We start from the raw sequence: 24,961 nt of genomic DNA, 5'->3' as shown, positions 1-24,961 counted from the left end.
TCCAAAGCTAGAAACGAGGAGGCAGTCAGACAGACTCCCACATGCGCCCGACCGGGATCCACCCAGCACGCCCACCAGGGGGCGATGCTCTGCCCCTCTGAGGCATCACTCTGTTGCATCCAGAGCCATTCTAGCGCCTGAGGCAGAGGCCACAGAGCCTTCCTCAATTCCCAGGCCATTTTCGCTCCAATGGCTGCAGGAGGGGAAGAGGGAGACAGAGGAAGGAGAGGGGGAGGAGTGGAGAAGCAGATGGGCGCTTCTCCTGTGTGCCCTGGCCAGGAATCGAACCCGGGATTCCTGCATGCCAGGCTGACGCTCTACCACTGAGCAAACTGGCCAGGGCCTGCACCAAAGGAGATTTAGGTTCAACAATAATACCCTGGCCATAAGACAGAATTATCTTCTTGGAGATTCATTCAGATTATTGCACGTAGTTGTGATTCATTTACTTTTATGGCTTTGCAGCATTCCACTGTATGAATATACCAGAATGAAATCATTAATTTTATTAATGAGTGATTATCTGGGTTATTTCCCATATTTTAAGATCTTGAATAATGCTGCTATGAACATTCAAGTACGTGTTTCCTGGCATACTGTGCACATACTTCTCTTGCTTGGTCAAAAGTTATTCATAGGCCCTGGCCAGTGGCTCAGTGGTAGAGCATCCACCCAGTATGCAGAAGTCTCGGGTTCAATTCTCAGTTCGGGCATACAGGAGAAGACATCACCTGCTATTCCCCCCTTCCCTTTCTCCCTCTATTTTCCCCTCGCAGCTATGGCTCAATTGGTTCAAGCGCACTGCCCTAGGTGCTGAAGATGGTTGCATCTTAGGCGTTAAAAATAGCTCGGTTGTGAGCACTGATCTCAGATGGAGGTTGCTGGGTGGATCCCGGTCAAGGTGCATGTGGGAGTCTGTCTCTCTATCTCCCTTCCTCTCACTTGGAAAAAGAAAAAAAAAAGTTATTCTTATTGTCAAACTTAATAGATAATGCCAAACTGTTTTCCAAAGTGACTGTCCCCACCTATATTCCCCTAAGAGGACCTAAGATTCTTGGTGATCTACTTCCTAAACTACTCCTCCTCTGATTTGTAAAATTTAAAATATTTTGCCAATATGGTAAGTGTGAAATATACCCAATGATCTTATTTTGCACCTCTTTGATGACAAATAAAAGTAAACCTTTTTTTATATGCTTATATTTGTGTTTCCTCTTCTGTAAGGTGCTTTAGTCTTTTTTTCATATTCTACTAAGTTATTTTTTAATTGATTTGTAGAAATTCTTTATATATTCTGCATAATAATTCTAAGTCAGTGTTATCTGTAGCCTAACTCTATTGCAAGTTTATGGCTTATATTTTCAAATTCTTTTTTTAAATTTCTTTAATTTTTTATTCATTTTAGAGAGGAAAGAGAGAGAGAGAGAGAGAGAGAGAGAGAGAAGGGGAGAGGAGCAGAAGGCATCATCTCCCATACGTGCCTTGACCACACAAGCCTGGGGCTCTGAACCTGCAACCTGAGCATTCCAGGTCAACACTCCATCCACTACGCCACCACAGGTCAGGCTGTATTTTCAAATTCTTTATTAAGCATAAGTCCTTAATGTTAAGGAAGCTGAATTCACTGTTTCCATGAAGTTTGCACTTTTCTAATACTCTATCACCTCATAAAAAAGACATGATATTTTAATGGGGAAAAAGATACATTTTTCTCTCTGTCTCTGAAATGCTTTAAGTGGGACCTCAGAAAGATAAAACAGGTAGCTCTATATAATCTCTATAAATATTCTTTATAAGCAAAGAATTCCACAGTCATCTTAAGTAGAGGCACACAAGAAAAGGTAAATTTATACCTTTCAGAGCTGTTACTGATATTATTCAAGAGATATTTTTGTAAGTAACCTTTTCAGAAAAGCCAAATTCCTGAATGACATCAATACATAATTTTTTTCTTCTATAAAATGTAGTAATAGTACCTACCATTCAGAGTGAGTGTAAGGATTAAATGACATCAAGTTTTAAGAGGAAGTTGCAGAAACTGGGCTTGATTCAATAGCAGTTACCTGTGTACATGCATACCAGCCTCTTACTGAGCGTGATTCCAATTTCACTTAAAAAAAAAAACACTTAAGGCCTGACCAGGCGGTGGTGTAGTGGATAGAGCGTCGGACTGGGATGCGGAAGACCCAGGTTCGAGACTCCAAGGCCGCCAGCTTGAGGGCAGGCTCATCTGGGTTAAGCAAAAGCTCACCAGCTTGAGCCCAAGGTCACTGGCTCAAGCAAGGGGTTACTCGGTCTGTTGAAGGCCCACGGTCAAGGGACATATGAGAAAGCAATCAATGAACAACTAAGGTGTTGCAACACACAATGAAAAACTAATGATTGATGCTTCTCATATCTCTGTTCCTGTCTATCTGTCTCTGTCTATCCCTCTCTCTGAATCTCTCTCTCTGTCTTTGTAAAAAAAAGAAAGAAAAAAAAACACCTAAGGTATGAACTTTTGAGATTACTCAAAATGATTAGAGCTGTAAATATTAATTTTGCTAATGCCAAGGAACTTCTGAATTTGCAATAATACCCCCCCAAAAAAATCTGCTGTCAAATTGTACTCTTAATTATGTCACATATGTAGATTTATGGAAGAATCTCTTGTCAGACATTATGTTGAGCATAAAGAAGTGCATTAAGGGGATACTGACCTTTTGCACGTGCCATCTTTCGAAGGGTCCTGAAGAAAACACATATTCAAAAATGACAAAAAGAACGAAGATTAACACAAAATACATTATCTTCTTGAATATCTATATAAGCTCTGTAGCTAATAACAGAACTTCATCTTTCATGCAATTTGATGTCTGCAAATCTATATGCAAGGGGAGAAACAGGAATTCTATTTCTGATAATTCCCTAGTGAAAAGCCATTAATGAAAGCATAAAGAAATGGTGTAAACATTTTTTAGGTATGATAAAATGCTACTGACACAAACATATTAAAATAGACTTGGTATCACAATGATAGACCACATTCAACAGGGCTTGCCACTGGCAGTAGCTAAGACCACATTTTCTAAAAACATATTTTAAAAATAAAATCTCGTCTTGCAACATATACATTAACTGTGAAACACTCTAGAGCAGTGGTAGTCAACCTGGTCCCTACCTCCCACTAGTGGGCATTCCAGCTTTCATGGTGGGCAATCGCGGAGCAACCAAAGTATAAATAAAAAGATAGAATTAACTATAGTAAGTTGTTTTATAAAGATTTATTCTGTCAAACTTAGCAAAAATCCGACATAAAGTACTTGGTAAGTAATTATTATTATATGCTTTAACTTGCTGTAACTCTGCTTTATAAATTTTATAAAGTAAAGTTACTTCCCCACTTTATAAATCACCATTACTGTGGAACCGGTGGGTGGTTAGAAAATTTTACTACTGACAGAGATACAGAGTGGGCGGTAGGTATAAAAAGGTTGACTACCCCTGGACTAGAGCATGGAGATGATTGTTTTGTGGCTTACAGAAAGGAACTGGCTTACTTTATGAAATCATAATAATTATGATTAGAGAACTTAGGGCTTATTTCACAATGAAAGGGGGAAAGAATGGAGTTAAGGGAAAGAAAATACCAAAATAAACTTAAAAATAAAATTTTGGCAATAAAAAGATATGAAGTATTAGTATGTACTACGACATGGATGAACCTCAAGAACATTACGTTGAGTGAAAGAAGCCAGATACAAAATACCACATATAAGTCCATTTGTATGAAATGTTCAAAATAAACAAATTTAGAGGCAGTAAGCAGATCACTGGTTTCCTGGGGCTCAGGGGAAGAAGACTGGGAGGAAAATTGAAAATGACTACTAATGGTTGAGGGTTTCTTTTTGGGATGATGAAAATGTTCCACAATTGACTGTAATTATGGTTGCACAGTTCTGTGGATATGCTAAAAGCCTTAAAAACAAAATTTTGGCATAAATAGGTGAATTGAATGGGATCTGACTTATATCTAAATTAAGCTGTTACTAAGTTTTTAATTTAAATATCAAATGAAGTTATTGATTCTATTAATGAACTGCAGAGTACATAAGATCTGCTAATTTACTGCCAGAGGGCAATAACCCACTAGTATAGGTTACTGCTGCCCAAAATATCATCTTTGCCAATATGTAGAAATACTCCAGGGTGTGAACACAGAATATGAACTCTGTTTAACCACCATTCATAGTATTCTCCTGGAATTTTCAAAAACCCTACATACTGGCCTAGGTACTTTAGAGCAGACCATGAAATGAATTCCAATTTCATATATCCAAAACACTGTCATACAAATGAACACATGCCCCAAACCTGAAAGAAATTAGCCTACAGGCAAGTGAAACTCACAATAAAAAATTTTAGATAAACTATATTAATATACTACTACACTTCATTGAGACCTTGATGATTACTGTTATCTGGGACAGATAGTACAATTGGGCTAATTAAAACATGTCAAAGGTCAATCTTTGAGAAATGTAACAAATGTTTTACAGATTTGGAAGGTGGTAGTGATGATGGTGTGTGCATCAAGTCAACTTATAATGTTGCCTTTTAAAATATCTCACTATAATAGCCAAGAATCATTAAATTCCATCACAAAAATGTCCACGGTCTTTTATGCATTAGCTAGCCACATATATACCAATGATTACTAAAATAAAAACGTAGTTAGTATATTTTTAAAATGGGATAATTAGAAAGGTTTACATGACAGCACTAGGAGTAATATATGTATTATAATGTTTAATCTGTATCACATTAAAAGCTATATATATATATATATAGTTCAAACAAATGTATTCTCTAGATTCTGAAGCTTTTAGCCTCTTTTTTTAACCAAAAGCCCTGGATGTGTGCTAACCAGAGTGAGCCTTAGATAATGTAGTGAACGAAAGAGAAGAAAAAGAAAGAGACCAGAGAGAACCCAAACATTAAATGCTGAAATTTTAAGTTTCCGGTAAGCAATAGAAAATTAAAACACGTGTGTTAACTAAATATTCAACTTCTGTTTAAAGATCAATCCACTCCTGGTGTCAAAAAGACCAACTTTCCTAACATCATAGAAAAGAAAAGAGAAAGAAGCATAGCTTCTCCTCAGGATACTGACAGCCAAGTAAATGTCAAACTACGGAGACTCCACTTTTAATCAACTATAATGAAAGAGTTATTTAAGACACTGCTCTCAGTAGCCAAGTACCTCAGCCAAGTTTGGAAAAGAAGCCAAATAAGTTATTTTTAAATTTATAAAATTAAAAAGAAAAAGGTTCTACTAACACAAAAACTTCTTTCACCTCCACCCTTCCGTCCGTCCTCTCTATACACAGTTCCCCAATTCTCATTTCCACTCCAAAGCTCTGTGCTGAGTCTGACGGATGTTTAACTGAAATTCCTAGTTTATGATTGACTTTAACTTATTCCTTTGGGTATTCAGGCATTCTGGTTGGTTATGTTCTTGCCCACATTTTCATCTACATGAAAGATTTTTGGTCAAGAGAACAGTGACCCCTCTTGATCTCTGGCATGGAAAATAGTACTTGCAACAATATATGATTTTAGTTACAAGAGAGCCGATCAAATCCAGAATTCTAGCAAAAGTTGTACCAAGTAATTAATATGCATGCTTCTTATTCTCCAAGGAGTCTTAAATACACTTCTAAACAACCAAATTGCTATAAATCTACTTTAATTTTAGTTAAAATTTAACAGAAATGAACTGTTTGATTATATTGGTTCCTTAAGTTGTAGGTTCATTAAGGCTTTAATTCCCTTGTAAAATAAATAATAAATATATTAATGTACATATAAATACCAACCTGAACTTTGCAGGATAAAAGGAAATGTTTCATAATAGCTGAACAACCTTTTTATAAAGCTGCTTATAACTAAAATTATGTCTAAGATCTTCAAGATCAATGCTAAATCAGTCTCCTCACTTGTAAAATGAAAGGCTCAGACTAGATGGACTTGAATTCTAAAGCCATATTCAATGACTCCAACACAATTTTCTGACCCAAGGGCATTTTAGCAACACCTACACAAGCAGCCTTCCACAGGCTGGCAGGAAAGACACCATTCCCCACGTCTAGGAAGCCAAAAGGGGCACTGCTATACATTGATTCTTCTACCTTACACCAGGTATGTAAAGGTGTGTACTTACAGATACTCTTCAAGAGGCATTGTGCCATTAAGTTCTGACCGTCTTTGGTATTGTTAAACAATAAAGAAATGTCATAATTGACAAATATGGATATATGATGGGACTTGGGGGTCAGTGGGGGTGGTTTCACTATGGAACCCTGTTTATGAAAAAACACAGGAGAACACACACTTAATAAATGATGTGCTCTGTCACCAGGACATAAAACACAGGAAGCAATGTGCCAGATGATTGTAATGTATTAAAATATACAGAAGAGGCATTATAAGTATACCTTCAGCTTAAATAGTTTATATTTAGACTTTCAAGGATTTAAATAAAAAAGAAATAAATATAAGGTATATAAGGAACTTATTTTTAATTCCTCATTTGGGTATTTGCTATTCCAAGAGGATCCTAAGTATTTATAATTAAAAGTGAATTTTAAGCCACAGGACACCTTCAGCAAATTTAATGAGTATGTGAGTAGTCTGGTAGTTTTTACAGCTTTTTATTTAGAACACGTTGGTATCTATGTGGCCAGTACTGTACTTATAAAAAACAACTTGGAAACTTCTGGCTTCAAACACTACTGGAGAGGATTTTCCCCCCATAACACAATGGACTTGAACATGAGCTGTCACTTTATAATTTTTTTTAAATTATTTTTTATTTATTTACTTTTTTTCTTTTAGATTTTTTTATTCATTTTTATGAGAGAGAGGGGGGAGAGAGAGAGAGAGGGAGAGATAGAGAGAGAACAGGGGGAGGAGCAGGAAGCATCAACTCCCATACATGCCTTGACCAGGCAAGCCCAGGGTTTTGAACCGGTGACCTCAGTATTCCAGGTCGACGCTTTATCCACTGCGCCACCACAGGTCAGGCCTGTCACTTTATAATTTTAGTATGAGGTTCATCTTATGAAAAGTGTAAGTACTGAAAGACATGATTTCAACATTTTTATAGTCACAACAATGACACAGCTATATAGTGTGGATCTTGGGGACAATTTTCCTAGGAAGGCTCCAATGTACTGAAATTTCTTTCTGGATTAGATACTGTCTTGTAAAGCATGCATCACCAGAGTCAGCCCAGTCATGGAAAAAATATTTCTCTATAGATAAGGGCAAAATTTCAAGGATGAAAAACATCCTCTAAAACAAATTTCTACACAAGTTTCTCAAGAACTCATTGTGATACAATATATAAGACATCCCTGAAGAAAAAAAATTAAAACACTCATAACATGATTCCTACTAACCTAAGAAATGAAAAACTTGTTATAATATTGGAGGGCTGACTTAAAAAAGATGTTACCTTGTCCTTCTGACACCTTGTTTTGCAAAACTATGTATCGTTTCTAAATAGAACATTACAAGAGGAGATTAATCCTTGAGAACCCTCAGCAAAGGGTATTTTGTCTTTCAAGAGGGATTATGCTATTACAAGAGGGATTATGCTATTTATTTCAAAAAATTATGTTACAAAACACAAATGTTAGATAAAAACCGGGAACAAAAGAACCTGACAAAATGCTTTGGCAAATGGCAATCACTACCTGCCCGTTCCAAACTTCAATAACTCAGGTTGTAAGTATGATAGGAATATTAAAGAATTCTTAAAAGAAAATATTTAGTATAATGTGACCAACTAACTATATTTCATAAACAATGAATTCTTTTCAGTTTCTCTCCCATAAGAGAAGGTAAACTGAATGCTATGTATGGATAATATGTATGTATGTATAACAGAAAACTGTATGTTACACTCAAGCAGCATCTGGGAGAATAAAAAATGTATCTGCCTATAAATGCAATGTATGGATTGCTTCTGGTATATGAAATTTACTAGACTTCAAGTTAAACTTTAGTTAAAAAATGAATTTAGAAAATGTTTAAGCCTTTATGGAGACAATTATTATTATTATTTTATTCAGTGAGAAGAGGGGAGGCAGAGATAGACTCCGGCAAGCACCCTGACCAGGATCCACCCATTAATCCCACTAGGGGGTAATGTTCTGCCCATCTGGAGCATTGCTCTGTTGCTCAGCAACTGAGTTCTTAGCCTCTAAGGCAGAGGCCATGGAGCCATCCTCAGTGCCTGGGGCCAACTTGCTTCAATTGAGTCATGCAGGAGAGGAAAAAGAGAGAAGCAAGAGAGAGAGGGGTAGAGAAGCACTGAGGATGGCTCCATGGCCTCTGCCTACCCTAACTGGGAATTGAACCTGGGACATCCACATGCCAGGCTGATAATCCACCACTAAGCCAACAGGCCAGGGCTTATTCATTTAAAAAAAAAAAACAGATCAAATCCTGTTACAACAAATGTCATTTCATCAAACATTTTGTCTATGAAATACTAAATATCTATTAAAAGAATGAAGATCTTTATAAACGGATAAAGAACGATCACTAATATAAAATTTTAAGTAAAAACAAGCAAGGTGCAGAATAGGATGTGTGAGATTTGTTTTTAAGGAAGGGACAGCTGCTCTATCTACAAATTGAACAATCTATCCCGCATCTATTTATATTTATGTATGCACAGAATCTCTTTGGAAAAGTAAACAAGAAAGCCTGACCAGACAGTGGTGCAGTGGATAGAGTGTAAGGGATACTGAGGACCCAGGCTTGAAACCCCAGAGGTCGCCAGCTTGAGCGTGGGCTCACCAGTTTGAGCATGGGGTCACACACATGACCCAAAGGTCATTGACTTGAGCAAGGGGTCACTGGCTTGGCTGAACCCCCCCTAGTCAAGGCACATATGAGAAAGCAATCAATGAACAACTAAGGTGCCACAACTACGAGTTGATGCTTCTCATCTCTCTCTCCCTTCCTGTCTGTCTCTCTCTCTAAAGAAAAAAAAAAAGTAAACAAGAAAATGGTAGCTGGCTACCTCTGGGTAAGGGGAACTAAGAGATAGAATTGGGGATCAGAGGGAGTCATTTTTTATAGTATACATTGTCTTTTTTTTTTTTAATCATGCACAACATATGCTAGCCATTCAAAAAAATATAAATAAGAAATGGTCAATTTATCAATTTATTGGGTCTATTCATTATAATAAGGTTTGACTAGTGAAGTAATTGAACGGTCACCTAGGTAATATCTGCTGAGTAAATGAATGAAATGGTGCCCTCTTTTTGTGTCAAGATAGCATTTGTATGTACTATACCAGGAGTCCCCAAACTTTTTACACAGGGGGCCAGTTCACTCTCAGACCGTTGGAGGGCCGGACTATAAAAAAAAAACTATGGACAGCCCTGGCCGGTTGGCTCAGCGGTAGAGCGTCGGCCGAGCGTCGGCCTAGCGTGCGGAGGACCCGGGTTCGATTCCCGGCCAGGGCACACAGGAGAAGCGCCCATTTGCTTCTCCACCCCTCTGCCGCGCTTTCCTCTCTGTCTCTCTCCTCCCCTCCCGCAGCCAAGGCTCCATTGGAGCAAGGATGGCCCGGGCGCTGGGGATGGCTCTGTGGCCTCTGCCTCAGGCGCTAGAGTGGCTCTGGTCGCAACATGGCGACGCCCAGGATGGGCAGAGCTTCGCCCCATGGTGGGCGTGCCGGGTGGATCCCGGTCGGGCGCATGCGGGAGTCTGTCTGACTGTCTCTCCGTTTCCAGCTTCAGAAAAATGAAAAAAAAAAAAAAAAACTATGGACAAATCCCTATGCACACTGCACAACTCTTATTTTAAAGTAAAAAAACAAAACGGGAACAAATACAATATTTAAAATAAAGAACAAGTAAATTTAAATCAACAAACTGACCAGTATTTCAATGGGAACTATGGCCCTGCTTTTGGCTAATGAGATGGTCAATGTGCTCCTCTCACTGACCACCAATGAAAGAGGTGCCCCTTTTGGAAGTGCAGCAGGGGCCAGATAAATGGCCTCAGGGTGGCCCGCAGGCCATAGTTTGGGGACCCCTGTACTATACCTTATCTCCTGAACTGAGGGCAGTAATAAAACAGCTAATCAATAAGTAAACACATACTCAAAATAGACTTCGTGGACCACAACGGTGTCTAGGTTACTTGCAGTACCGGCACAGAAAACACTAAGTCTGGTTCCAAGGTGAGTTTCCATTACCAAAAGCAGATCAGAAAAATGTTTAAGTCAAATAAGAATAGACAGTTGATGGCTCTCAGCATGGGGACTAATCCAGCAATGATGAGATTCAGAGAGACAAGAAGTTTTTTTAACTAGTTATATTTGACTGAAGCAGGTAAGAAAAACATCTATTGCCCAATCTGTCTTCTAAGCTTTTCAGTTTTGTACTGTAAAATTTCAGGGCCTTGAACCTCAGGCTGATTATCAGTCTCAAAAGAAAACAATGGTGACCATCAACTGTTTATCTGTGTCACAGCAGAAGCAGTATGAGAGGTAGTTTAAAAAAAAAACAAAAAAACTGGGGAAGGATTCTTGATTAATACTCTGCAACAGCAATGCCTGGGGTTTTTTTGTTGTTGTCTTTTGTTGTTGGGAGAGGGAAGAAGTTTCAGGCAGGGAAGAGATACGGAGCTGTGCAGATAAAGGAAGGGATAAGGAGAAGGAAAATGAAACTGTCCCATAAGGCAAGCTTTAAAAGAAATCATTTATTCATAAAGGTTCAGAAACCCTTAACCAAAAGAAAGTATTAATAAAATTAACATTTCATCCATTTCTTAATGGTGAATATTTAAACCAGGACAGAAAAATTTTTTTAAAGAGAAATCTACATCCTAGACATAGAGGTGCCTACTGAAAACCTCTGTAAGAAATAAATCTGAGGGACCAAGAATTTCTTCCTGGACCTGAAATCAGGTTAAACTACAGCTCTATGAAAACCTATGTAGGTGGTCTTAAAATTTTCCAAACAGCTTTGCTTGCCTGATCTGCCTGAAGTACAGCAGTCTGACTGGAAACACTCAAAGCCAGACTCTACTTAACGGAGACTGTCCTTCGGGTACAACATTCGTAAGGAAAATGGATACTTGAAAACACTGCCTCTAATTACCGTTAAACCAAGGCAGGAGCCAAACTACATTTGGAAACTTCTAAATTATTACAGAATTTGGTAAGCTGAAAGGGATTCTTTTTCTTTTTCTTTTTGTATTTTTCTGAAGCTGGAAACGGGGAGGCAGTCAGACAGACTCCCGCATGCGCCCAACCGGGATCCACCCCGCACACCCACCAGGGGGCGATGCTCTGCCCATCCGGGGTGTCGCTCTGTTGCAACCAGAGCCATTCCAGGCTTCTCCATGGGGCAGAAGCCATGGAGCCATCCCCAGCGCCCAGGCCATCTTTTGCTCCAATGGAGCCTTGGCTACGGGAGGGGAAGAGAGAGACAGAGAGGAAGGAGAGGGGGAGGGGTGGAGAAGCAGATGGGGGCCTCTCCTGTGTGACCTGGCCGGGAATCAAACCCGGGACTTCTGCACAGCAGGCCAACGCTCTACCACTGAGCCAACTGGCCAGGGCCGGGATTCTTTTTCTATACTGTATTTATTACAAAAAGTCCAAGGCTCAACAGTTTTAATTTAACTGAGACATCTCTAATTATCACAGAAAAGGATTAATTAAAGTTTCCTAAGTTTTCAAATGAAAGACCAACAACCATTCAGCAAAAAGTCTGGTGCTTGGCTACCTGGCTTACTTTAAATGCAAATTCCCAAGTCCTACCTCCAAAGATTATGAGTCAGTAGTAATGGAAGCCCAGGAAATATACATGTCAAAAAACATGCGAAGGGGTTCCAATATAGGTGGCACAGGGAGAATTTGAAAATCCCCACTCAGCATTCCCAGGAATGGCCTTAATTACATACTGTACTACCAATGGGAAAAAAACAAACAGCAAGAAGCAGCAATTTTTAGACTTCCAGACACTAATTCTAAAAATTTTTTCTATTGTTTTAATATAAAGGATGCTGTAATAGTAGCTGTGCAGAAGTAGATTATGGCTCCCGGATACAAGGCGCATTTCTTATACAAGTGGGAATACCCCTTGAATCAAATGTTGGCCTCTGAGAGCAATGTTTTCTGGACACATTCAATAAACAAATGAGGCTTAGCTCAAACTTTCTCTTAACTACACAAGTAAGGATTCAAGAATGGATAGTACATGTGTTAGGAGGGGAGGACAAACAAATCAACAGCGCTCACAAAGCATTTAAAAAACCATTTCATCCCCCTTCATAAACAATTCAACAGTTCAGAGTAGCAGAGTGTACTAAGACAGAAGAGTTAATTTACACACTCCGAGTTGCAAGGTAACAGATGGCAGACACTGCCAAGCAATCTCAAGCTGGAAGAATTCTTGTGTCTAGGCCAACGTTAAGTGCTGTGTCAAATGTGTTCAATAATTCCAGCTCAATGAGGAAAGGGAAGCAAGAAGCTAGAGGAGGAAAAGGAGAAGGAGCATCACTTCCATGATGTTCCAGGCAACTAAACTGCTGTTCCTTTAAACCAGAGGGTAGTATAATAGCTATCTCCTGGACATAAATCAAGGAAAATTGTAAGGGAATACGGAGATGAACCAATTAGCTGTGGGAAGTAAAAAAAGGCTTTCATATTTTCTTCCGGGTACATTGTGTAATGTACATTAAGGTTTTCCAATACTTAATCTTTTGTTTTTTGCTGTATCACTGTGTAAGTGGGAAGGGTGTAGGCCCATTTGAGCCTACAGGATGAAAGGATTAAGTTTGGAACTGGGAACAGGAGGGCCTGTTCTATTCAATTACTTCAGTCTATAACTCCTTCAAAGACTTGTAAGAAAAAAATCAACTTTCTAATTCTTTTTCTAGTACAGAAATAATTATTATCATCTGTAGTATTTAATGTAAGAATTATAAATACTTTTTCTGCAACTGAACCCATAAACTAATTTCTTTCAAAACCATCAGGGCACAGCTTTGGAGGTTCAACTTTTTAACAAAGTAAATAGAAACATGAATAAATGTTTCCTACTGTTCAAGACTCAGCTATTCTTTTTCCCTGAGACGGTACTGAGTCCAGATTCCTGAAAAATAGAATTTTTGCTTGGGGGAACACTAAATACTTCTCTTGTTAAGGTAATTTTTTAGAAAGCAATTCTATTTGAGTGAAAAGAAATATAAACACTTGAAATACACAAGAGAAACAGATGACTTCTTACCTTGCTACCACTTTCAGGTTTAAGGTCATGCTGTTAAAAAAAAAAAAGGAAAACAATATCTTAAAACAATATATTAAAATATATTTGAATATATTCAAATGAACGCTCACTATTTGCTTGTTTCTAACCTTGGAAATTCTATCAGATTTACATTCTGATAGAAGTGAATTCCCTGAGAGACATCAGGGTCTGCAAAAGAGTCCTGTTCCTCCACCCCGTGCTCCGTGCTGAGCATACTGAGGTCTCTTGTTAAAATGGTGTGGTGCCTGACCTGTGGTGATGCAGTGGGTAAAGCGTAGAACTGGAACGTTGAGGTCACCGGTTCAAAACCCTGGGCTTGCCTGGTCAAGGCACGAACAAGAAGCAACTAGTACTATGAATTGATGCTTCCCACTCCTCCCCCTCTTTCTCTTCTCTCTCTAAAAAAAGTCAATTAACTAAAATCTTAAAAAACAAATAAATAAAATGGTATGGTTTAAAAACTCCACAGTTACCATCTTTAGAAAGGAATTTGCCAGAATAACCAAACCACTATTTTAAGTATAAATGTTATTAACTGCATTAAAAAAATCAATTAAACAAAAGAAATCCAAAATCAGTTTCCTTAGTTTTTCAGGGAGACTGTCTGTTGCTTTACCAATAAGAAGCTACATCTTAGCAAAGTAAGGCTAGATGATGCTAGAGAAATTTTAGCCTGATGGCTGGACTACACGAACTCCCACTGCTCTGTGGCTGGGAGCTCCCCTCTCCGCCAGCAGCCCTAGCTCAGTTGTTCTTACCGGATGCACATCCCCAATGTAGTACTGCTTCAGCATTTCTCTGGCATCAGAGGAGTGGCCGACATCTTCGAAGCTTTCACTTGCATCTGCACCAGCTTGTTCCAGCAGAACCTCTTCTCCGCCAGGATGCTACAAGAGAAAGATAGTTACTGAACAGAGGGCTCTCTGAAAAGCAAATCAATAAAAGTTACTTTCCCCCACCCCCCTCTTCTCTTCTCTCCCTTTACTGGGAGTAATGGAACCAACCGACATTGCATGCCACTTGACAGGAATGGAATGGGAAGAGCACAACATAACTTTTGTGATATTTTGGCCAAAAATACACAATATGGATATAATTGTGAGGAAACCTAGGACTATCGCAAATTGAGAAAGAGTCTACAAAAGAACTGACCTGTGATCTCCAAAAATATCAAGGTTATGAAAGCTTTCTTAAGAAAGACTGAAGAGCTGTTCCATCCTGAAAGAGCTGTTGGGAACAATGTGTGCTCTGCCAACATTATTGAGATAGTTACCGAAACCTGAATGGAGACTCTGGGCAAAGGATATATGAAATCCTTTATTTTTTAAAAAAATGTTTATTGATTTTAGAGAGAGGAAGGAAGAGACAGAGAAACAGGAACATCAGTCCACTCCTATATGGGCACCGACCAGGGATCAAACCAGCAACCTCTGCACTTCGGCACTATGCTTCAAACAACTGAGCTACCTGATCAGGGCATGAAATCCTTTCTTTTATTCTTGCAACTTTTCTATAAGTCTGAAATGGTTTCAAAAGGAAAAATTAAATAAATAAATAAATAAATAAATAAGTAGTATCAAAATAACTATCTTTATACATAGGAAGTAGTCTATCTACAACTTACAAGCTATATTGTCACCCTGGATGAATTAAGAAATTGAGATATCTTTGTTTTCTTATTTGTAAAATGGAGATAATGAGTGCCTTTCTTAAGTATTATTGTATTAAATAAGAATATGAAATACTTTGTACTCAAGAAGCGAAGTGTAGTTTGTATAACATGCTATCTTCTGTGATGTTAACAAGCAAAAACATATAGGTATGCATATGCATAAGGTCTCCCTGGAGACACTGATGAGAACAGGTAGCTGGGAGACAGCGTGGGAGAAGGACTTGAAACTACATACCCTTTTTCTTTTTGACAAAGAGAGTCAAAGAGAGGGGCAGACAGACAGGAAGGGAGAGAGATGAGAAGCATCAGCTTTTCATGCAGCACCTTAGTTGTTCACTGACTGCTTTCTCATATGTGCCTTGACAGGGGGCGGGGGCTACAGCAGAGCAAGTGACCCCTTGCTGAAGCCAGAGACCGTGGGCTCAAGCCAGCGACCCTATGGTCTATGATCCCACACTCAAGCTGATGAGCCTGCACTCAAGCCAGTGACCTCAGGGTTTTGAACCTGGGTCCTCTGCGTCCCAGTCTGACGCTCTATCCACCATGCCACTGCCTGGTCAGGCCTACATACCCTTTTGAAATTGTTTCACGAAGTAAAGTATTACCTACTGAAAAAATAAATTTTTTTTTTTTTTTGTATTTTTCTGAAGATGGAAACGGGGAGAGACAGTCAGACAGACTCCCGCATGTGCCCGACTGGGATCCACCCGGCATGCCCACCAGGGGGCGACGCTCTGCCCACCAGGGGGCCATGCTCTGCCCCTCCGGGGCTTAGCTCTGTTGCGACCAGAGCCACTCTAGCGCCTGGGGCAGAGGCCACAGAGCCATCCCCAGCGCCCGGGCCATCTTTGCTCCAATGGAGCCTCGCTGCGGGAGGGGAAGAGAGAGACAGAGAGGAAGGAGAGGGGGAGGGGTGGAGAAGAAGATGGACGCTTCTCCTGTGTGCCCTGGCCAGGAATCAAACCCGGGGCTTCTGCACGCCAGGCCGACGCTCTACCACTGAGCCAACCAGCCAGGGCAATAAATAATTTTTTAAAATATATTTATTGTATTGATTTTAAAAGGAGAGGAAGGAAGAGAAAGAGAGAGAGACAGAAACACTGACTTGCTCCTGTATGTGCTCTGACCAGGGATTGAACTGGCAACCTCTGCGTGTCAGGATGACACTCCAACCAACTGAGCTATCCAGCCAGGGCAAAAAATAAATAATTTTTTTTAAATAAATAAATTTTTGAGGTTACATTTGGCACAGTTTCTGACCTAAAGAAAACACTCAATAAACACTTACTTACAACTAGCAAATTTAGAATTTACATTATTTGACATATCTAAATTTGTATTTTTAAACTATCAAGTAATACTTTTAAGTAGTTCCTTTTTATAACCTTTTAAGCAGGACTAATTTGATCATCCCTGTCTTAAAAATGAACTTAACTGAAGAGCATAAATTTAACTGTAACCTCCCAGTCACAGTCCCTTGCCTGTGAGCTACTTGAGGATAAGAATTACTTTCATTATGTCTCCTAACACTTCTCTAGCCAGTGGGTGGGTCTCCCATCCCAGTACTGAAGCACACTGTTTCAAAGCAAGAGTAAGAGAGCCACCACTCATCTGTTACTCCATCTGAAACTTCTCAGCTATGTTAAACTGTTAGTTTTGGAATTGTGTCCCAATTTGTTCTATGTACCTAAACTACGAAAAATATTTTTTTTCTTTATGAGATACCCAACTATTACGTTGCTTTTCAGAGTAAAAGAATAATAAAACTTCTTAGTAGCTTGAAAATATTCAATATTTCAGGAATTGATTAAATATATGACTTCCTACACAGCCTTATCATGACAAAGTATTTCATTTTCACCAATCTCTCACCACTTATAAATAAATAAATACCACAACAGAATTAAGTACAATTAACATTTCAGTGTATAATATAACATTGTTTTTCCTATATATCCAATCATTTCAAACATTATTCCATATATTTTATTGCCACTTACCATTTTACATACTAGGCAGCAATAAAGAAACGTTTTTATGTTTTTACGAAAGTGAATTCATACAGTATACACTGTTTTGTAGTCAATTCTTTCTCACTGAGGCAAGGAGGTCAGAGTGGTTAAAAAACCCTACATTTAGTAGCTCCAAAAACATGACAGATGGTTTAGAACATGTAAAAAATGTGTCAAAGAATCCTTGGTTTGTTTTAGAATTCTATAAACTTCAGATCATCTTGCTTAAAAAGCCACAGCATCCCAGCTGGAGGCAGTGTGCTAGGCCCAGGGCTGTCCTGGGCCATGATTATGCCCACGCTGAGGGGCAGGAGAAGGGCCTGAAGAGAAACCGAGAAAAGCCCAGCTCCCCAGGGAGGGGAAGTCCTGGGGCCCGGGCGCCTGGCTCTCAGTGAAGGCTCTACCCAACACCAGGCTCTGGGTGTTCCTGCCCATCTTATCGCCACCTCAGTGGAAATGATCCACCACTACACGTCCACCCTGCTGCAGAGCAACAAGAAGCTAACCCAGAAGCACGTATCTGACAGTTAAGTCCTAATTCGAAGTGCAATCAGGTAAAATGGAAATTATTTTCCCAACCACCCTGCTTGACATGAAAATATCACTTCAACAACCAAGAGGATAGATTATTTTTCAGATAGAGAGAGAGATAGAGAGGAAAATTAGCATCGCCTTCTTCTATGAGCAATCCACTATACTCACTGACATAATGTGAGAGAATTAACAAGGGTCCTCCCCATGATTCTTATGGGCAAATGAATCAACAGGACATTCTTGGGCTCTGTCACAACCAAAGTCGTATTTCCACTGAACCTTTTTTAAGCCTATGTCACAGCAAGGAATAAAACCCACATTAGCGGCATCCTGGTACATCAGCTATGTATTTGAGCTTCAGAGCATTTACTCTCTCTGAATCTGGGCCAAAATAATGCCAATGACTGATCAGAAATGATGCAGAAGCAATGACTGGAGCAGCTATGACAAAGTGTATGAAACAAATAAATAAAGACAAAGTGGGAAGTTTTGGAGCTAATGGATCACCAGTGGGAATTAGATTATGTCAAAGAGGAGCTCATGGTCAAAGAACTGCATGAAAGCATGTTCAAAAAGGAACTGCAGACCTCTGTTTTCTTGAAGACCACGCAGGGATGAGCTCTGCTGGGACACTGGAATAGTCCTTAACCCTGTAACTTCTGTTTGAGCTGGAGCCTCTCAGAATAAAAAGAAGGCATGAGCTGGTTGGTGGGCATGCTCTGAGTCGGGCTCCCCTTTATGTTTGAAACCAGAAGAAATTAGGATTGTGTCCTGGGTAACATATAGGGAAAGAGCTATATTTAAAATGCTTTAAATTCTTTTTCTGGTGACTATAGAAATAAAAGGCAGAGAAAGAGGAAAACTCAAGCTCATGATAATATATAAAAACTTTGCCTGACCAGGCGGTGGCGCAGTGGAAAGAGCGTCGGACTGGGATGCAGAGGACCCAGGTTTGAGACCCCGAGGTTGCCAACTTGAGCACGGGCTCATCTGGTTTGAGCAAAAGCCCACCAGCTTAAACCCAAGGTAACTGGCTCCAACAAGGGGCTACTCGGTCTGCTGAAGGCCTGCGGTCAAGGCACATATGAGAAAACAATCAATGAACAACTAAGGTGTCGCAACGCGCAATGAAAAACTAATGATTGATGCTTCTCATCTCTCTCCGTTCCTGTCTGTCTGTCCCTGTCTATCCCTCTCTCTGACTCTCTCTCTGTCCCTATAAAAAATAAATAAATAAAAAAAACTTAGCAAAAATTCAATCTTTGAAAGATCGCCAATTATAACTAATTACCATGTACAATTAGCCTTGAGTTCTAACCACAGTAAACTCGTTGTTTTCTTGTGATGCAACCTCCCTGTACAATTTATGTAGCTGTTATTTTATAACTTCCTCTATAAAAGTAAACTACGGATGAACAAAACAACTCTTCCTATATTGTTCATTAAGCCTACAGAATGACATAAAGAACAAATGTGTCAAAACTTTACTCAAGTGCCTTCAGGATGACCAAGGATGGGTTAAACAACGACAGGTTCTGGATGTGCAGTTCAGAATATATCAAGTCCAATGAAAAATCAATGGCTCTGTACTGTATATGGTCACTCAATTGAATTAATGACCCAGTTATTCTGGATAAGATACATATCATTATAAGAAGGGAGAAAGGCAATTTCTGGCAGATACACAGATAAAGGCTGCCCAGGAATCATTCTGTCTGGATTAAATGTTCCAGGGAGGTGGCAGGGTGCCATTTCTGCTGTAAGAGGTAGATATAATTTGCAAGTTGAGAACTATAATCAAAAACAAATGACTCAAGACTCTACAAATTAAACCATCCTGCTTTCTTTAAAAGACAAATCAAATGTAAAAAGTAAAACTGAGAAATCAGAGTAAGATCTATGAATTATAAAAAAAGAAGAAAAAAAAGACCTGTCGATTACATCAATATCCTGGTTATGATATTGCACTGATTTTGCAAAATGTTACCATTGGGAGGAAATGGGTAAAAGATACAAGAGATCTATTATTTCTTACAACTGCTTGTGAATCTACAATTACCTCAATAAAGTTTAAATTAAAAAATCAAGTGGAGCCCTGACCAGATAGCTCTGTTGGTTAGAGCATCGCCCTGAAGCACAGTGGTTGCTGGTTCAATCTCTGGTCAGGGCACATACAGAAACAGATCTATGTTCCTGTCTCTCTCTCTCTCTCTCCTTTCCTCTCTTGTTAAAATCAATCAATCAATAAAACAAATGAGCTCTTATTAAAAAAAAAATCAAGTGGAATTTCTAAGTATATACCCAAGAAAAATGTGTATGAATATATGTACTTACACACATGCAAATCATTGCAGAATTATTCATTATGACCCTAAAGTTGAAACAACTCAATGTCCCAAAAGGAGAGTATGAATAAACTGAGGGACAATGAAATGTTATTGTTTAATGTGTATTAAGTTTCAGTTTAGGATGATGAAAAATTCTCAACATGGATGGTGGTGATGGTTGCACAGTGATGTAACTGTACTAAATGCCATTAATCTGCACATTTAATTAAGTAGTGGTATTGATAACAAAACATTGTGAATATAATTAATGCCACTGAATTGTTCAGTTAACAATAGTTAAAATGGCAAATTTTACATATATTTCACCACAATAAAAAGAGAATAAAGTTAGGTTTACATAGTAATAATTACTATAAGCCAAAAATTTGCTTGTCTGAATCACAGCAAAACACAACAAATTAAGATAGAAGGAATTTAGGGGTCCTTCAGTAATCTGGATTGGTTGCCTACACTATTCAAATCTATTGGACAATCATAAATTCCTCCTTATTTTTTTTTTTTTTTTTCATTTTTCTGAAGCTGGAAACAGGGAGAGACAGTCAGACAGACTCCTGCATGCGTCCGACCGGGATCCACCCGGCACGCCCACCAAGGGCGACGCTCTGCCCACCAGGGGGCGATGCTCTGCCCATCCTGGGCGTCGCCATGTTGCGACCAGAGCCACTCTAGCGCCTGAGGCAGAGGCCACAGAGCCATCCCCAGCGCCCGGGCCATTTTTGCTCCAATGGAGCCTTGGCTGCGGGAGGGGAAGAGAGACAGAGAGGAAAGCGCGGCGGTGAGGTGGAGAAGCAAATGGGCGCTTCTCCTGTGTGCCCTGGCCAGGAATCGAACCCGGGTCCTCCGCACGCTAGGCCGACGCTCTACCGCTGAGCCAACCAGCCAGGGCCAATTCCTCCTTATTTTAATTAAATAAACCTAACATAAGGCGGTACATATTTCCCATTTTTCTCTAGAACCTGTTTTGCTTTTAATAAATATAATTTATTATGAATTTGCAAAAAAAGGTTCTTTTGATCTAGATACAGTCTTTGTGTTTTAAGACTAATGGATCTTGCCTCAGTTTATATATGTAAGCAATTACACAATATTACAAATAAAAATGTTCCAAATAAACTTTACTGCAACCAAGATCATAAACTGTCGGAAGAGATGAAACAAGGACTGTGATCAACTCATTTATTTCTATTTCAGTCAAGCAATAATCAAGTTAAATACTTTACAGACACAAAAGAAATTTTGTAATAACCTCTCGTGAAGGCTTTTAGTTAGTTCAGCTGTCCAAAAAATATGTGGTATGGAGCAGGGGAAGCAATTTGGCATTTTCCTTTTCATTTATGTTAATAAGTACAGTTGAAAAGAGGGAAGAGGGTGGGGGGAGGAGAGGAAGGGGGTTGAGGGAGGGAAGGGGCACAAAGAAAACCAGTTAGAAGGTGACGGAAGACAATTGAACTTTGGGTGATGAGAATGCAGCATAATCAAATGTCAAAATAACCTAGAGATGTCTTCTCTGAAGATATGTACTCTGATTTATCAATGTCACGTCCCCCACAAAAACAAGAAGGAAGAAAAATTTATGTTTTAATATAGAAAAGAAAGAGGACAAATTATTAACAGATTACTTCTAGATTACTAATTCTATAGAAAGGATAGGCAACCGGCAGAAAAGAGGAAAAGATAAAGAATGACAGTTACATAATAAAAATCTTAGTGGGGGAAAAAAATTACACAAATTCTCTGTGGGTAGTAACACCATACTGATGTAATAAAACTGTGAACATAGGGGTAAGCTAAAGACCACCAGATTTGGAAAATATAATCTATGAAAATTAAGTAAGATTGCAGAAGCTACAAAATTAAGCCATGTGATGAAAAGAAGGCCCTTAGTCCTATTTTAGCAGAATACCTCATCAAAGTAAGATATGGAGGTTAAAATTTTGGAGAGGACAAAAACCACTTCCTAGAAAAGTCTGACAGGGCAGAGAAATAAGATACACTGGGTGGGAAACAGAAAGAAACGGTACAAGTTCACAGGTAGGTCTTTGCCTTTGGATCAGAAAGAGACCAGCTAAAACTGGGGTGTCACCTACACAATGTCATGACTGCCCAGGGTCTGAAGTTCAGGTCTCCCAATCCAAACATAACTTGACACCCTTAACCCACCAGGTGAGGAGCCACTGCTACACAGTTTCATAATTCCTTATACACCTTCAGGGTATTTACTTATCACAATTACAATTACTTATTTAATGTCCTTCTTCCCTCACTAGTAAGCTCCATAAGAACAGGGACCATGGCTGTCTAAATGAACGGCTGTACTCCAGAACGTAGCATGGCACCGGAACCACAGGGAGATGTAGGAAACACTCTGCCCTCTCTCCCTCCCACCTGCCTTCTCTCCCTCTCTGGCACATGCTCGCCCATGCCTACATACAAAATAAATAAATAAAAGTCAATCTGTTGAACACAACCTTTCACCAGACAGTGCTGGAGGTTAAATTTCACATTTTTTCCCTAGGCTTCCCTAGGACTGACCGCTTGGGACTGCTCAAGAAAAGACAGCACTTTTTCTACAGATTTGTTAATTCCACAGGATAGGTAAAAATGCACAGTGTTTTGACCAGCCTTGGAGAAATTCAGTATGAAATGTTATTAGTCAAACTCTGAAGCATCCAGGGGTAATCCTCGGGTTGCACCAAAAGGAGTCTGCATTCTCAGTCCTCTGAAGGCGAGCCCACACTCTACCTTGCATGACGATTACTTACACACAGACCTCATCCTCCCTGCAGGTCCAAGGCAGCTAACTCACCTTTAAATCCTCACAGCATCTACAATTTAGTAAGCACTCAAAAGATGCTGCAAGAAAATATTTTTTTATAATAATAAAAATAACCGCTAGCCTGACCAGGCAGTGACACAGTGGATAGAGTGTCGGCCTGAGATGCTGAGGACCCAGGTTCAAAACCCTGAAGTTGCTAGCTTGAGTGAGGGTTCACCAGCTTGAGCTCAAAGGTACGCTGGCTTGAACAAGGGGTCACTGGCTCAGCTGGAGCCCCCCCCCCCGGGGTCAAGGCACATATAAGAAAGCAATCAATGAACAACTAACACACCAAACTATGAGCTGATGCCTCTCATCTCTCTCACTTCCCGTTTGTCTGTTTCTGTCTGTCCCCCCCACCTTCTAAAAAACAAAACAAAATAAAAAGATCCACTAGCATTTATACCAGGAACCATGATAAGTCTTTATATGCACTATCTAAATTAACTGTCCCAACAACAACCCTGTGAAGTAGGTACTAATATTTTCATTTACAGATGGGAGGAGCCATTACAGAGCTTATTTGCCTGAGGTTACACAACCACTAACTGGTAAAATAGGAAACAACCAGGCATAAACAACAAAACCAGCACCCAGCTTTCAGAATTTTATTTCATAAATATAATTCACCAAAATTCTCTTCAAAAGACATTGTTAAGAAAATGAAAAGGCAAACTACAGACTGGGAGAATATATTTGCCATACTTATATATATTTGAAAGGTCTTGCATCTAAAATATATAAAGAACACTTTCAAGACAACAATAAGAAAACATACAACCCAATTAAGAAGCAGGCAAGACTGAACAGACACCTTACAAGAAAACATGGCCAATCAGCCCAAGAAGATACTTAACATCATTAGTCATCAGAGAAATGCAAGTTAAAACCATAATCATACGTCAGTACACACCCACTGGAGTCACTAGTACAGCTGAAAGTAAAATGACAAATACCATATCTTGATGATGATGTGGAGAAACCGGAAAACTCATGGATAGCTGATGGGAGTATAAAATGATGTAGACATTTTGGGAAAGATCTGACAGTTGTTTAAAAAGTTAAAAAAAAAACAAAAACATATGACCCAGCAATCTCACTCCTAGATATTTACCCAAGAGTAATGAAAACATATGTCCATACTAAAATTTGTACATGAAAGTTCATAGCAGCTTTATGCATAATAGCTCAAAAAAATGAAAACAACCCAAATCTTAAAAAACAGATTAATAGATAAACAAATTTTAGAATATTCAATGAAATAAAATGCAAAAAATGGGAACAAATTGCTGACACACAGGGGAAAAAAAAACACAGCCTGGCCCATGGTGGCACAGCAGATAGAGCATCGACCTGAGGTCATAGGTTCAAGGCCCTGGGCTTGCCAGGTCAAGACACATACACAAAGCACACAATGAATAACTAAACTGAAGCAACTATGAGTTGATACTTCTCATTCCGTCCCCCTCCTCTTTCTGTAAAATCAATAAATAAAATCTTTAAAAAAAAGAAAAGAAAAAAACCACAGATGCATCTCACAGAACTATTAAGCAAAAGGCACTAGACACAAAATGGTGCCTACAGTTTTCTAGCGTTAGAAGTCAAATCAGTCTGACCTGGGGCAGCACAGTGGATAGTGTCAACCTGGGATGCTGAGGTTGCTGGTTTGAAACCCCCGGCTTACCTGGTCAAGGCACACATGAAAAGCAACTACTAGGAGTTGATGCTTCCTGCTCCTCCCCCACTTCTCTCTTTCTCTCCTCTCTAAAAATCAATCAATATATATATATCTTACAAAGAAAGAAGTCAAATTAATGCTTGTATGAGGGCAAGAGCTGTAGAAATGTTTATGTATTGATTGTGATGGTGATTACACAGGTGAGACTTATCAAAACTCAGAAAACCCTACATATAAAATCTGGACATTTTATTGTAGGTACATTGGCTCTCAACAGGTTTCACTTGTGGGGGAAAACCTAGAAAGCAAACTATTACTAACAACCCCAAATGTTTATCAATAGGAGACTGCTTAAATAAATTATCCATACAACAAATTCTACTAAGAATAAGAAGTGTTCCACGCAGCAATGTGGAAAGATTCCTGATACGTACAGTTAAGCAAACAAGGAAGGCACAGACTGGTGTGTACAGTAAAAACTGATGTGTTCTATGTAAAAACAGAGTGGGAAGGACTATGTTCATTTTTGCTTACATATGCTAAACAAAACTCTGGAAGGATACACAAGTAATAGTAG

At 39.2% G+C, this 24,961-nt stretch overlaps 1 protein-coding gene, 1 non-coding gene and 1 pseudogene across 2 annotated transcripts in view; 1 reads left to right on the top strand and 2 right to left on the bottom strand.

Annotated features, from left to right (window-relative positions):
* Positions 1-24,961, bottom strand: part of CYB5B (cytochrome b5 type B) — a 33,811-nt gene that overhangs the window by 5,753 nt on the left and 3,097 nt on the right. Inside the window, exons 2-4 of the mRNA XM_066242276.1 lie at positions 14,084-14,212; positions 13,305-13,334; positions 2,700-2,728 (exon numbers count right to left, since the gene is read on the bottom strand). Of these exons, the coding sequence (XP_066098373.1) occupies positions 2,700-2,728; positions 13,305-13,334; positions 14,084-14,212 (188 nt within the window). The remainder of the gene's footprint in view (positions 1-2,699; positions 2,729-13,304; positions 13,335-14,083; positions 14,213-24,961) is intronic.
* On the bottom strand, positions 11,557-11,633 carry TRNAS-GCU (transfer RNA serine (anticodon GCU)). Its single transcript has one exon. It is a non-coding gene; the product is annotated as a tRNA-Ser (tRNA).
* On the top strand, positions 15,147-18,161 carry LOC136313125 (ER membrane protein complex subunit 3 pseudogene; annotated as a pseudogene).

The sequence above is a fragment of the Saccopteryx bilineata genome, chromosome 9, assembly GCF_036850765.1.
Source record: "Saccopteryx bilineata isolate mSacBil1 chromosome 9, mSacBil1_pri_phased_curated, whole genome shotgun sequence".
Taxonomy (NCBI): domain Eukaryota; kingdom Metazoa; phylum Chordata; class Mammalia; order Chiroptera; family Emballonuridae; genus Saccopteryx; species Saccopteryx bilineata.
Note: the sequence above shows the minus strand (reverse complement) of the source record. Positions and strands in the feature narration are given on the sequence as shown.